Below are 12150 nucleotides of genomic sequence, written 5' to 3' on the forward strand. Positions count from 1 at the left end.
GTGCTGCTTCCAGATGAGCAGCTCCTAGCACCACTAATCATTGCTCTTCCAGTGTAAGCTACAAGCAGAATTCCAGTTGGCTCTCCACGCTATCAGGCACATTGCACAGTTTCTGTTTATCCCTCCCACTATGACGAATTCATATGAGCAGCCATTAAAAAAAAAAAAATCCAAGCAATCTTTTTTTTAAAAATCAATGATTTAATGAGTGCTAAAGCACTTATTAATTTAAGCATGATTACCTGATCATTGCTTGTGAAATGTAAAAAGAAAAAAGAAAAGAACAAGAACAAGAACTGCTTAACATTTATTTTGGATCAGAACTGTTTAATTAAGAAAAACATGCATACACACTGCTAGCATGGCAGTGCTCGGAAAGACAGTGGAGGGTTATAAATTAATTATTTTTCATTTGTTTTACAAAATTAGCATTACAACACTCTTTCATTTAAGTGATATATATTTGGAAAAGCATTTTAGTACTAATTAAAAGACTGGTTAAAAAAAATACACGGGGTGATAAAATGGCACCTATCCACTGCAAAGGTTGTAGTGAAGGTGTGCTGAGTGTTCTCTTTTTTGCCAGTCTCCCTGCGAAAAGTGCAGAGCTTTTTGAAGTGTCTTTGTTTTTACTGTAAAGTTTTCTAAAAATGCAGCAAATGCCCAAAGAGCTTTAATCACATGTACATAATTGACGTATAGTACAGATAATTAATACAAAAATAAAGGATAAAAGATTAAAATTGCCAAAAAAAGTTAAATTTAAGCTTTATAATCTTTGAGTACCTCCTTTAAAATCACACACACAACAACCTTTATATACGGGCAATATTTATCTTATCTCTCACATATATTTTTCCTTACAACATCTCTGTGGAGTTCAACACACGTTAAGATTAAGTGACTTGCCCAAGGTCACAAAAGGGAAGTTTTAGGCACAAAGCATCATGAAGCTCCCTTTCTGGTCTATGGTTACCAGCAAACAGTTTCTCAGTTAATGCGGGACAAAGATGCCATGGAAGCCATAGGGCACTTGGACAGGAACTTCTGCCCGGCCCAATTCAGTGAAACTCTCAGCATCCAGAATGAGCAGGAAACTGCCTTGATTCTGAAACAAGAACAAAGTCAGACAGCAAGACTAAAGTAGTCGTATTTTCCCACCCAAAACACTCCCTTACAGTGCTCTTCTACATAATTGTTAGGAAAGTGTAACACAGGGGAATATGGAAGCTATAGAACAAGAGTGGGCAACTTATGGCCCTAGACTGCAACTTCCATCAGCCCTAGTCAACATAGCTGATAATAAGGGATGATGGGAATTGTGGTCCAACAACATCTGGAGGGCCACAAGTTGTGCACCACCGCTACAGAAAGTCCTAACAATTTGAAGCAGAACAAAGTATCCTAATCTATCCACATATTATCCTGTGCATGCCACTGTTCGCTAGAGTGCATGATAAAACTGGATTTTAGCATCCCTAAAATTAATGTCCGAACAATGGCCATTTACATAGGCAGTGAGACTAAATTACCTGCTTGGGTGTGAGCACTATGGACAGAATGACTCCACTGTCTTCTGCGGCAGAATTTGGTTCTGGCACAAACACTGGTTCAGAAGGATACATTCCATCCTCTTGCCAGATCTAGCCAGCAAAAACAAGGGGACAGAACAGGCTCTTTATTGTGGCTGTTAGGGCTGGATTCTGCACTCCCCAACCCAGGAATAACGCAGATTACATCACAGAGAAGCCCACATCTGTTCACCTTCATCTCCTTGGTTTTTACATCAGTCTTGATCAATGAGTCTCCAACTATGTGTCCAAAACCACAGCCATAGAAGAAACGGTATTTCTTCCCATTGCAATGAGCATAGTTGATCTGGGGGAGTTCTAGCCCGCCTGCTTCCTTGAGGTTCTCGTCATGTAGACTTTCATGTGTGCACCAGATCTGGAAAAGGAATCAGCACATTATAGCTATGCTGAAAGTTGCCTTACACCAGATGAAACTATTTGTCCATCTAGCCCAGTGTTGTCTACACCAGGGATGGGCAGACTTTATGCTTGTTGGATCTACTTTGGGGGGTTTATAGGAGAACCTCAGGCAGGATCCACCAACTAGAAACAAGCACAAAAGCCATACATGTAGCATTAAGGAACAGGGTGCCTCTGAGCATGTTCTAAGCCTGTGGATTTGTTTTCAGTACCAGAACTGAACTGAGCTCACAGTCCTTTCACAAAAAAGTCCACTTTCTTCAGCAGTCAAATTTAGGTGGAAAACATCATCATGTTGTGATTACTGGTAAACAGCTGGAAGTCAGAAACCCTTGCCAATATATTGCAAATCACCCAAAGATCTATCAGTAGATCCCCACCTATCTTCCGCCCACCCTTGGTCTACTCCAACTGGCAGTGGCTGTCCAGGGTTTCAGGCAGAGTGGACTTTCCCGTCACTTGCAAAATGCTCTTTTGCAGATACCAGGAACAAACCTGGGACCTTCTGCAAGCAAGGCAGTGCTCTGCTACAGAGGTATGGTCCCTCTCCCCATTATCTGTAGGCTGTTTTCAGGTGAACTGAACTCACCAACCTCATGGTTCATCTTATCCCAAGGCCATGTAAAGGGACAGAGGAAAGGTGATGCACAAACTTTGAAGTTTGTCCATGCTTTCAGATTCACACTTCCTGTCCACTAAGGCAATGATAGCCATCCCGGGTTCCTTTTTTTACAAGGGCCTTAAAACAAGTTGTACCAAAGCCCCAAATGGTCCAGGTTCTGAGCTCAGAATCAAGAATGCACAACAGAATGCATGCAAGTCTGTTTATTTTGTATGTAATGGAAAGGGGTTGGGAGGGTTGGAGTGAACGTCATCAGACTGGCAGGGGCTGATCAACCAACATGAAAGGCTTTCTTCCCTGCCCCTGCCCCTTACAGCTAAGCAAACATTAGAGAAACACAGATGCAGCCTTCTCCCTCTCCTGAAGCTCCCAATACTGCAAAGAAGCAAAGCTATGAATTAATTACTTCTAAAAAGCAAGGAAGCAAACATCAAAGACACGCAACTTTGACATAGCTTTAAGGTACCTAAATGCGTTATTTCGATTCATGTGAATCTCAGTAACTTCGGGAATGCCTATTTTGGGAACAAGCCTCATTGACCACAAAGGGAGCTACTTCTGAGTAGGCACACATACGTTTGTGCTGAGAAAGACAGGCACAGGAAACACTCCTTGACTTGGGTCAGGGTGAAAGGCACACCTGGGCAGGGCTAGCATACCCAAAGTAAATGTGGGGGCTGGGGCACACAACAACTATAGTGCAGAGTACCTGACTTAAGGAAAAGAATCATACTTTAAGCAGTCTCAGGAAATCTGTTTTTTCTGCAAAAAGCTCCAGGGTGGCTGCGGGATGGTAGCCTGCATGTGCCCCAAACGACCTCCAAATGCAGCCAGCTCGCAGCAAATCACCTGTGGAGACACCCCCAAGGCTGCCAAACCCATGTTTAGTTCCTTGAGGCCTAACTTTCCAAGTACAAAATGATAACGCGAAAGCTGGAGGGAGAAGGAAAAATAGAGGAGGGAGGATGCTGGAGACAAGTTGAATACAGGAGATGAACTCTCTGGAGGGAGCAGCCCAAACCACTGTGGTTACAGGAAATAAACTTTTACTGGAAGGAATTCCTTTATAAGACCTTGGTCTAGAGCAGGGATGGGTAACTTTTGGCCCTCCAGATGTTCTGGCCTACAACTCCCACCAGCCCTAGCCAGTATAGCCAACAAAGAGCAAAAGAAGGTTGAACAGCTATCTAGGGTGCAACTGGGCTTGCTATGGGTACGGAGTGCAAAAGTGCAGAATGCCAAGGGAGAGGTCTATCTGCGAATTCTGGATGCAATTCTGTACCCATAACAGATGCTAATGAGTGTTCAATGTGTTTACTGATGGTGGCGTTGCTTTGGCATGGAGCTTTCCCTCTTTAGGGCTCGGGACAACCAATCAGAAGTGTGCGTTGGATGGCTTGATTGCGTTAGAGCAGGGGTGAGGAACCTCTGGCCCACGGTGCCTTTCAGTCCAGTCTACAGCCTCCTTAGACCCCTCTTGGCATTTAGGCTTAAGAAAAACAGTCCTATTCATGTGAATACACCTGCTTACTACGCCTGGGGGGAACTGGGGGGTGACCAAAGCTGTGGAGGGCTGCATATCAACCTCCTGCACAAAAATTCCTTCCAACATGGCAATTAGCCTTAGAATAAAAGTTTCCATTCGCATGAATGGGACCTTTTTTTCTAAGAGAGAGAAACAAGTGACAGAGTCACAATAGTGCTTATTTATTGTGTACTATGCCCACTGGGCCTTTAGGAGAAAAGTCTCCTTCAGGGGCTGCCTCTCTGTAATTGGAGTGCCTCCCCGTTGTTATTTTATCTCCCCCCTGCCCCAAGCCTAACTGTGGAGTTGAGATTTTGGCGGACAGAGAAGGGGGGAGACAGCGAGAGAGAGAAGGGGAGGAAGAAAAGGAGAGGAAAAGAGGCATCACTGGCTCTGCCCAGGCGCACTTTCGGCTTCGCCCTCTCACTGCTGGCTCTGGCCCTGCCCACCCCTGGTATGTGGCCCCTGAGAGATTACCACCAAGGGCCCCACCTCAATTTAGTTACCTACCCCTGTTCTAGTGTCAAGGCATATATTTAAAATGGTGGTGAGGCTAAGCTCCTTGTTACCAGGCTATTAGCCAAGATAGATAAATGGAGTCTCCAGAGCACACTTCAAGTACCCCAAACAGGAGAAAACTACAGGGGATGGACATCGCCTCCATCCTCATCCTCATCCCCATCATGATTAGTTATAGCTCCTCCATGCCATCCGTGTGAATTTGCAGAAGTATCTGGCTGGCCACTCTTGTAAATAGAATGGCTCTTGGTCTGTTCCAGGAAAAAAAATCTTTGTTTGCTCAGCTTGCACCCAATATATGCATGTTATTTTGGCAAGAAGCATGTTGATGGGGAACGCAACTACATAAATAACTTTTCTACATCAGGCATTTATCGTGCACTCATGGTTCCTTTCTCATGGTTGTTTACAGGTTCTTTAGAGGACATTCGGATCCTCCAGTTTCACTTCTTTTTTAAGAACACTTTCCTGGTTTGTTTTTGTTTTGTTTTTTGAGCGGGGAAGATGGGGTATTATTTCTGAAAGCAAAATAAAAGGTAGTTTCCTACTTATGTATTTGTGCTGCTCCCCTGTAGCACAGCACCACCTAGACATTATGTAGTGGAAAAGGAGGAAAGGAAAAGCTCTTTGGGTAGAACTTGGATCTCAACCCTATGATGAAACCATAAGTAGATATTGTGATTAACAGCCTCGTGTAGAAAAGCTCAGACAGTTAGATCAGCCCAGTGTGGAAATGCCAGGTATAAGTTCAATGCGGAAGCACGTACCTTCCCATCAGCCTGTTTCACAGCTCTTGCCGACGTGTAGGTCAAGGGGCTAAGATTCTGCCCTACAGGTGTCTTGGGACTCATGTTGATGGGCAGAACAAAGCGCCACGGATATGGCCTTGGTAGTGAATTATAGACCTGCCAAGGAGACAGGATGTCATTGCAAAAGAAAGAACAATACTCTGCCACTCTGGTGTGGAGATGGGGAGCAAGAACCCACTATTAGAGAGAAAAGTATAATTTCTCTGCCTCCCAGCATGGGCTCCTTCCCGTTCAAAATAACTTTTCTTGCCCCAGACTGGAGCTTTGCAAACTGTCTTCCCCAATGGAAGAGAAAAGCTGAAGAGAAGGCATAGCAGACACAAAGAGTTTAAGGGGTTAAGGCTGCATCCTATGTATATTACACGGGAGTGAGTCCTCTTAAACACAGTGTGGGACTTGCTTCTGAATAAACAAGCATGGGACTGCACTGTGAATGTCATTAACGGGGCACCTGTTGTAATTATGATTGTATTTTTATTGAACATGCTCTTTATATATGACCTTGTGATTTTAAATTGTTGTAAAACTTCCCTGACTACTGTGAGAGCACTAGAAAGGCAGGACAGAAATCTCAATATAAATAAATATAAATATAAAAAGTAGCAAAGTTTTAAGGAACATGAAATGTTAAACACACCAATGGTGGTTCAATCCTCTTCCTTCTGAATGGCTTAAGCCATCCTTCCCCAGCATGGCACACTTCAGATAAGTTGTACTACAACTCCCATCACAGCTGGCTGGGGATGATGGGAGTTGTAGCCAACACATCTGGAGGATGCCAGGTTGGGGAAGGATGGCTTAAGCTTCCAGTTGCCTTCAGGCATAGCTGCAGCATCTTCTTTGGGCTCAGATGGACTGAAATGCTGCACTCTCTACTGTAGTCCCCATCCCAAAAGTGTCCCCAAGGACAATGCAGCTCCACTTACTTAGTTAGAACTAACTAAGTTAAGTTAGAACTAACTAACTAAGTTAGAACTAACTAACTTCTTAGTTAGAAGTTAGTTCTTCTAACTAAGAAGTTAGTTAGTAATCACACACTAACTTCCACCTTCACCAAATTCCTCTCTACCTTCCTCTGGGGACCAGCAAGTGGGGGGGGGGGGAATCCCCACTGCATTGTCCTTTTACCTTTATAGTCCTAAGGTTAGGTTCTGAGTTTAGCACTAGATTAACAGGTACAATGAAGCAAAGAGCAACTCCCACTCTACCTCATCTGAATTATCCTGTACTCTAAGCAATCTACAAAGCAGAGAAGCTAGACACATGTAGAGTCCTTCTGTGATTTTACAACACAATCCTCTACACGTCTACACTGAGTTCAATAGATGAGTGAGAACAGGACTGCAGCCTTAATTCTTTGGAGTTCCCAAATATTAAACAAGGCCAATCTTGCACCTTACACCAGGAGTCCCCAACAATGTGGGGCCAATGGGCACATTTGGCATTTTGAGACAGTGTTGTGGGTGCTCTCACCTAATGGCTGTCATGGTGGGTGGGCTTTCCCATTCATAAAATGGCAACCATAGTGGGCACACTGGTCTCAAAACTAACATTAAGGGAGCAATCCTATAGCCCTGGACAGCATCTGGGGGGGCCACAAGATATTTCAGATTCCTGGATCCAAGGTCAGAGACAGTGCTCTGACCACCAAGCTGGGAATCCATGCTTCCTGCCCCCGCCCCCTCCGTCTCACAGCCCGTGTGGAGAGAACTGCACTGGCTACTTCTCCAAGGTCACAAAATAGACCTCAGGTAGGAGGTAAATGGGGCGTTCCTGTGGGTGGGGAGGGGACTGGAGAGGCCAGGATATGAGCTATCCTGAGGCCTCTCAAGCCTCCTTTCCTCCCCCTCCAAAGCACCCCAGCTAAATGGGCAAAAAAGCCTATCTAGCTAAAATGCAGGACGGGGAGGTGAAGATCGGCTCTGCTGTGCCTCCCACTGTACATTGGATGATTATAAGCCTCCGAGTTCAGAGGCTCATAAGCATCGAGGACATAAAGAATAGGATTGTGTCCTAAAAGAACTTAAGTACAAAGCAGAAGTGAGGGCTGAGCCCCAAAACACAAAACCCCTCTTTTGAAGCTAAATAAACATGGCAGTGGAGGGCAGTACTTTGCTTTGTAGCATGCCAGCCTCCCAGTTTAAAAAAAAAAAATTAATTAAAACTTCTTAGGAAATAAAATAAAAATCAGGAGGAGCAGAGCGCCTGGTGAGTACCAGGAGAGGTGTCTCTGGGCACGTTGATGCCCGCGGGCATCATGTTGGAGACTCCAGCCTTACACCACGCTCCTGTCAGATTCCCTGCATGCCCTTGAACACAGTGGCTGTTCTCTCATCCAGAAGCAGGGAAGCAGCACCCACTTTCCTGGCTTGATGAAATTTTAATAGCTTGGCCAGCAGGAGGCTGCAGAAAATTCTTTGTACTGCAGGAGATTTTAGGGAAAGAGCAGGAGGAGGCAGCAGAAATGTGAGAGACCACGTGTGCTCATTGGCCTATTTCCATCTTTATATGTCAATGCTGGCAAATGTGAAAGTATGACTTGTAAATCTTGAAAATGACACCCCCAGATGCAGCCCCCTATTTCCAACTCTCAAGATGTCTTTTAACCAGGTCTTGAATACAACATTGTCCACCAAGCAGATTTACAGATTTTTTCCCATTTTTTATTTTATTTTATTTTTAACTAACTTTTTCCCATTTATTTGTCTTGTAACACACACTTTCACACAAGTGGGACTTTGCTTTTAACCTCTACTGAGTAGAGGAACAGGCACAGGCTAGTCTAGAACAATCACAAAGCTAGACACAAAAAGGGAAAAGAGGCTATGGAAGGACAAGACTCTCCAGTGGTGGTGACCTGCAAGGTGTGTGCAATGTTTGTTTTCTTGCCTGAGAACAACATGGCCTACACCTGCAACAAGTGCAAGTTGATCACGCTATTGGAAGAAAAAGTAAGAGGACTGGAGCGGCGACTGTCGACCCTCCGATGAATAAGAGAACACGAAGAGTTCTTGGACAGAATGGGGGAACTACAGCAGCAAAGTGAAGACCAGAAGCTTGAAGAGCAACAGCAAGATGAGGCAGTGGGAAATGCTGAGGTGAAGAAAAATGGAGTAGAGGATACTCCTTGGAAAAGGGTGACAGTTAGGAGAAGAAGAACTAGACACCACTCTGCACCAGTGGAAGCAGTGGAACTGTGGAACCGATTCCAGGTACTTGCGGATGAGACTGGAGGACAGCCTGCAGAGGAAGAATCACAGGGGAACCTACATGAGAGTGAGCAAGAGGCTGAAGGTCAGTCAAACAGAGGCGATGAAACCCAGGCCTATAACAAGAAGAAGAGAAGAGTGGTAGTAGTGGGAGACTCCTTGCTGCGTGGGATCGAGACCCAAGTATGTCGCGAAGACCCGTGGACTCGCCAGGTGTGTTGTCTCCCGAAAGAATGAATTAGAGACGTGACTGAAAGGTTGCCTGCACTCATAAAGCCCACTGACAGGTATCCCTTTCTTCTCATCCATGTGGGAACAAATGATACCGCCAAGCGGAGCTATGAAGAGATCACGTCAGACTTTGAAGCTTTGGGAAGGAAACTCAAGAACTTTGGGGCCCAGATAGTTTTCTCATCCATCCTTCCAGTAGTTAGAAGAGGGATAGAAAGGGAATGAAAAATACTCCAGGTGAATGACTGGCTACGAAGGTGGTGCCGACGAGAGAGATTTGGATTCTGGGACCACAGGCTATACTTCCTGGAAGATGGGCTGTTGGCAAGGGACGGGTTGCACCTCACAAAGGCTGGGAAGAATGTGTTTGGCCACAGCATGAAGAACTTCATCAGGAGGGCTTTAAACTGAATCCTACGGGGAAAGGAGATGTAATGTTGGGGGTAACAATGGACGTAGGCGCATGCACTGCAACGGAGAGAACAGCTCTGATAGTGCCCAATAATAGTCTTCAGACACATGTAGGAAGGAAGCCAGACTATGAAGCACGTGGTCCTCGATGTCTATATACTAATGCCCAGAGTATGGGAAACAAACAGAACGAACCTGAACTCTTAATACAGGAGGGAAATTATGACTTGATAGGTGTAACTGAGACTTGGTGGGATGACTCTCATGACTGGAATACAGCAACTGAAGGATATAACTTGTTCAAAAAGAACAGGAGGAACAGAAAGGGAGGTGGGGTTGCACTGTATGTGAAAAATACATATCTCTGCACAGAAATACAGGAGGAGGAGCTTGGTAGCCCCATCGAGAGCATCTGGATCAAAATAAATGGAGCAAAGAATAAAAGGATCCTGGTGGTCGAAGTCTACTACCGGCCACCCAACCAAGGAGAAGACGAGGATGAAACTTTTGAAAAACAAATAGCCAATGTTTTAAGGAAGCATGATGAAGTAGTAATGGGGGACTTCAATTTCCCCGATATTTGTTGGGAGACAAATTCTGCAAAACATGGCCCCTCCAGGAAATTCCTGACTTGTGTGGCGGATAACTTCCTCCTACAGAAAGTAGAGGAAGGAACTAGAGGATCGGCTATCCTTGACTTGATCCTAACCAACAGAGATGACTTAGTGGATAAAGTAACAGTTACAGGAACTCTGGGGGAAAGCGACCATGTTGCACTGGAGTTCTTTGTTCTAAGGTGTCAGGGTGGACACTGAGCCCATAGAATCCCAGAGTAGTTCTGATTCTGAGGAAGAGGAGTCGCTCCTGTGAAAGGAGCACGCTCCTCTTTCCTAGGGCCAACAGCTGACAGAGATTCCTCCCACCAGCATTCCTAGCTTAGATAACAGTCCTGGGAGTGACAGAGCGCGGAAAGCAGACTTGATGGACGCACGATGCCGACGCAGAGAGCGGTGCCAAATGGAGGGCGCAGAAAGGAGGCGTAGTGCCCGGTTGGCACGCAAACAACGGCTGTGCCCAGAGGATCCAAGGGAAAAGGGGAGGGACTCTCCCTAGTCCTTAAGTTCAGGGGTCTGCCAGTAATTCCCTTTCAAACGGGGACCAACTGTTCCAACTTATGGCATAGGTACTCTATCTACGTATGGCATAGATAGACAGAGTGCCTGAGGAACTATGGACGGAGGTCCGTAACATTGTTCAGGAGGCAGCAACGAAATCCATCCCAAAGAAAAAGAAATGCAAGAAAGCAAAGTGGCTGTCTGATGAGGCTTTACAAGTAGCTGAGGAAAGAAGGGAAGCGAAAAGCAAGGGAGAAAGGGGAAGATATATCCAACTGAATGCAGAGTTCCAGAGAATAGCAAGGAGAGACAAGAAGGCCTTCTTAAATGAACAATGTAAAGAAATCGAGGAAAACAACAGAAAGGGAAAGACTAGAGATCTCTTCAAGAAAATCGGAGATCTCAAGGGAACGTTTTGTGCAAAGACGAGCATGATAAAGGACAAAGAAGGCAGGGACCTAACAGAAGCAGATGAGATTAAGAAGAGGTGGCAAGAATACACAGAAGAACTATACAGGAAAGATCTGAATGTCCCTGATAGCCATGATAGCGCGGTCACTGAACTTGAGCCGGACATCCTCGAGAGTGAAGTCAAGTGGGCCTTAGGAAGCATTAGTAACAACAAAGCTAGCGGAGATGACAGTCTTCCAGCTGAGCTATTTAAAATCCTAAAAGATGATGCTGTTAAAGTGCTGCATTCAATATGCCAACAAATTTGGAACACTCAACAATGGCCGCAAGACTGGAAAAGGTCAGTTTACATTCCAATTCCAAAGAAGGGCAACGCCAAAGAGTGCTCAAACTACTGCACAATTGCGCTCATTTCACATGCCAGCAAGGTGATGCTCAAAATCCTACAAGCTAGGCTTCAGCAGTATGCGAACCGAGAACTACCGGAAGTACAAGCTGGGTTTCGAAGAGGCAGAGGAACTAGAGATCAAATCGCCAACATTCGCTGCATCATGGAGAAAGCAAGAGAATTCCAGAAAAACGTCTATTTCTGCTGCATTGACTACACTAAAGCCTTTGAGTGTGTGTATCACAACAAACTGTGGCAAATTCTTAAAGTGATGGGAGTACCAGACCACCTTACCTGTCTCCTGAGAAACCTGTACGAGGGTCAAGAAGCAACAGTAAGAACTAGACATGGAACAACCGAGTGGTTCAAAACTGGGAAAGGAGTACGACAAGGCTGCATATTGTCACCCTGCTTATTTAACTTATATGCAGAGTACATCATGAGAAACGCCGGGTTGGATGAATCACAGGTCGGAATTAAGACTGCTGGGAGAATTATCAACAACCTCCGATATGCAGACGATACCACCCTAATGGCAGAAAGCGAAGAGGATCTAAACAGCCTCTTGTTGAGGGTGAAAGAGGAGAGTGCAAAAGCTGGTTTGAAACTCAACATTAAAAAAACAAAGATCATGGCATCTGGCCCCATCACTTCCTGGCATATAGAAGGGGAAGAAATGGAAGCAGTGACAGATTTTACTTTCTTGGGCTCCAAGATCACCGCAGACGGTGACTGTAGCCATGAAATTAAAAGACGCTTGCTCCTTGGGAGGAAAGCTATGGCAAACCTAGACAGCATAGTAAGAAGCAGAGACATCACCTTGCCGACAAAGGTCCGTCTAATCAAAGCTATGGTTTTCCCAGTAGTAATGTATGGCTGTGAGAGCTGGACTATAAGGAAGGCTGAGCGCCGAAGAATT

At 45.1% G+C, this 12150-nt stretch overlaps 1 protein-coding gene across 8 annotated transcripts in view; it reads right to left on the reverse strand.

Moving 5' to 3' along the window:
- Positions 1-187: 187 nt before the first annotated feature.
- The window catches only part of LOC146340404 (carotenoid-cleaving dioxygenase, mitochondrial-like), a 105482-nt gene continuing 93519 nt past the window's right edge, over positions 188-12150 (reverse strand). For all 8 annotated transcript variants that reach the window (XM_084803491.1, XM_084803490.1, XM_084803498.1 and 5 more), the window contains 4 exons: positions 5425-5562; positions 1765-1947; positions 1533-1643; positions 188-1108 (listed from right to left, as the gene is read on the reverse strand). In XM_084803491.1, coding sequence (XP_084659617.1) covers positions 995-1108; positions 1533-1643; positions 1765-1947; positions 5425-5562 — 546 coding nt within the window. In that variant the 3' untranslated portion in view covers positions 188-994. The remainder of the gene's footprint in view (positions 1109-1532; positions 1644-1764; positions 1948-5424; positions 5563-12150) is intronic.

This window comes from Heloderma suspectum, chromosome 6 (genome assembly GCF_057233095.1).
Source record: "Heloderma suspectum isolate Gila_16-S chromosome 6, 16-S_ref, whole genome shotgun sequence".
Taxonomy (NCBI): domain Eukaryota; kingdom Metazoa; phylum Chordata; class Lepidosauria; order Squamata; family Helodermatidae; genus Heloderma; species Heloderma suspectum.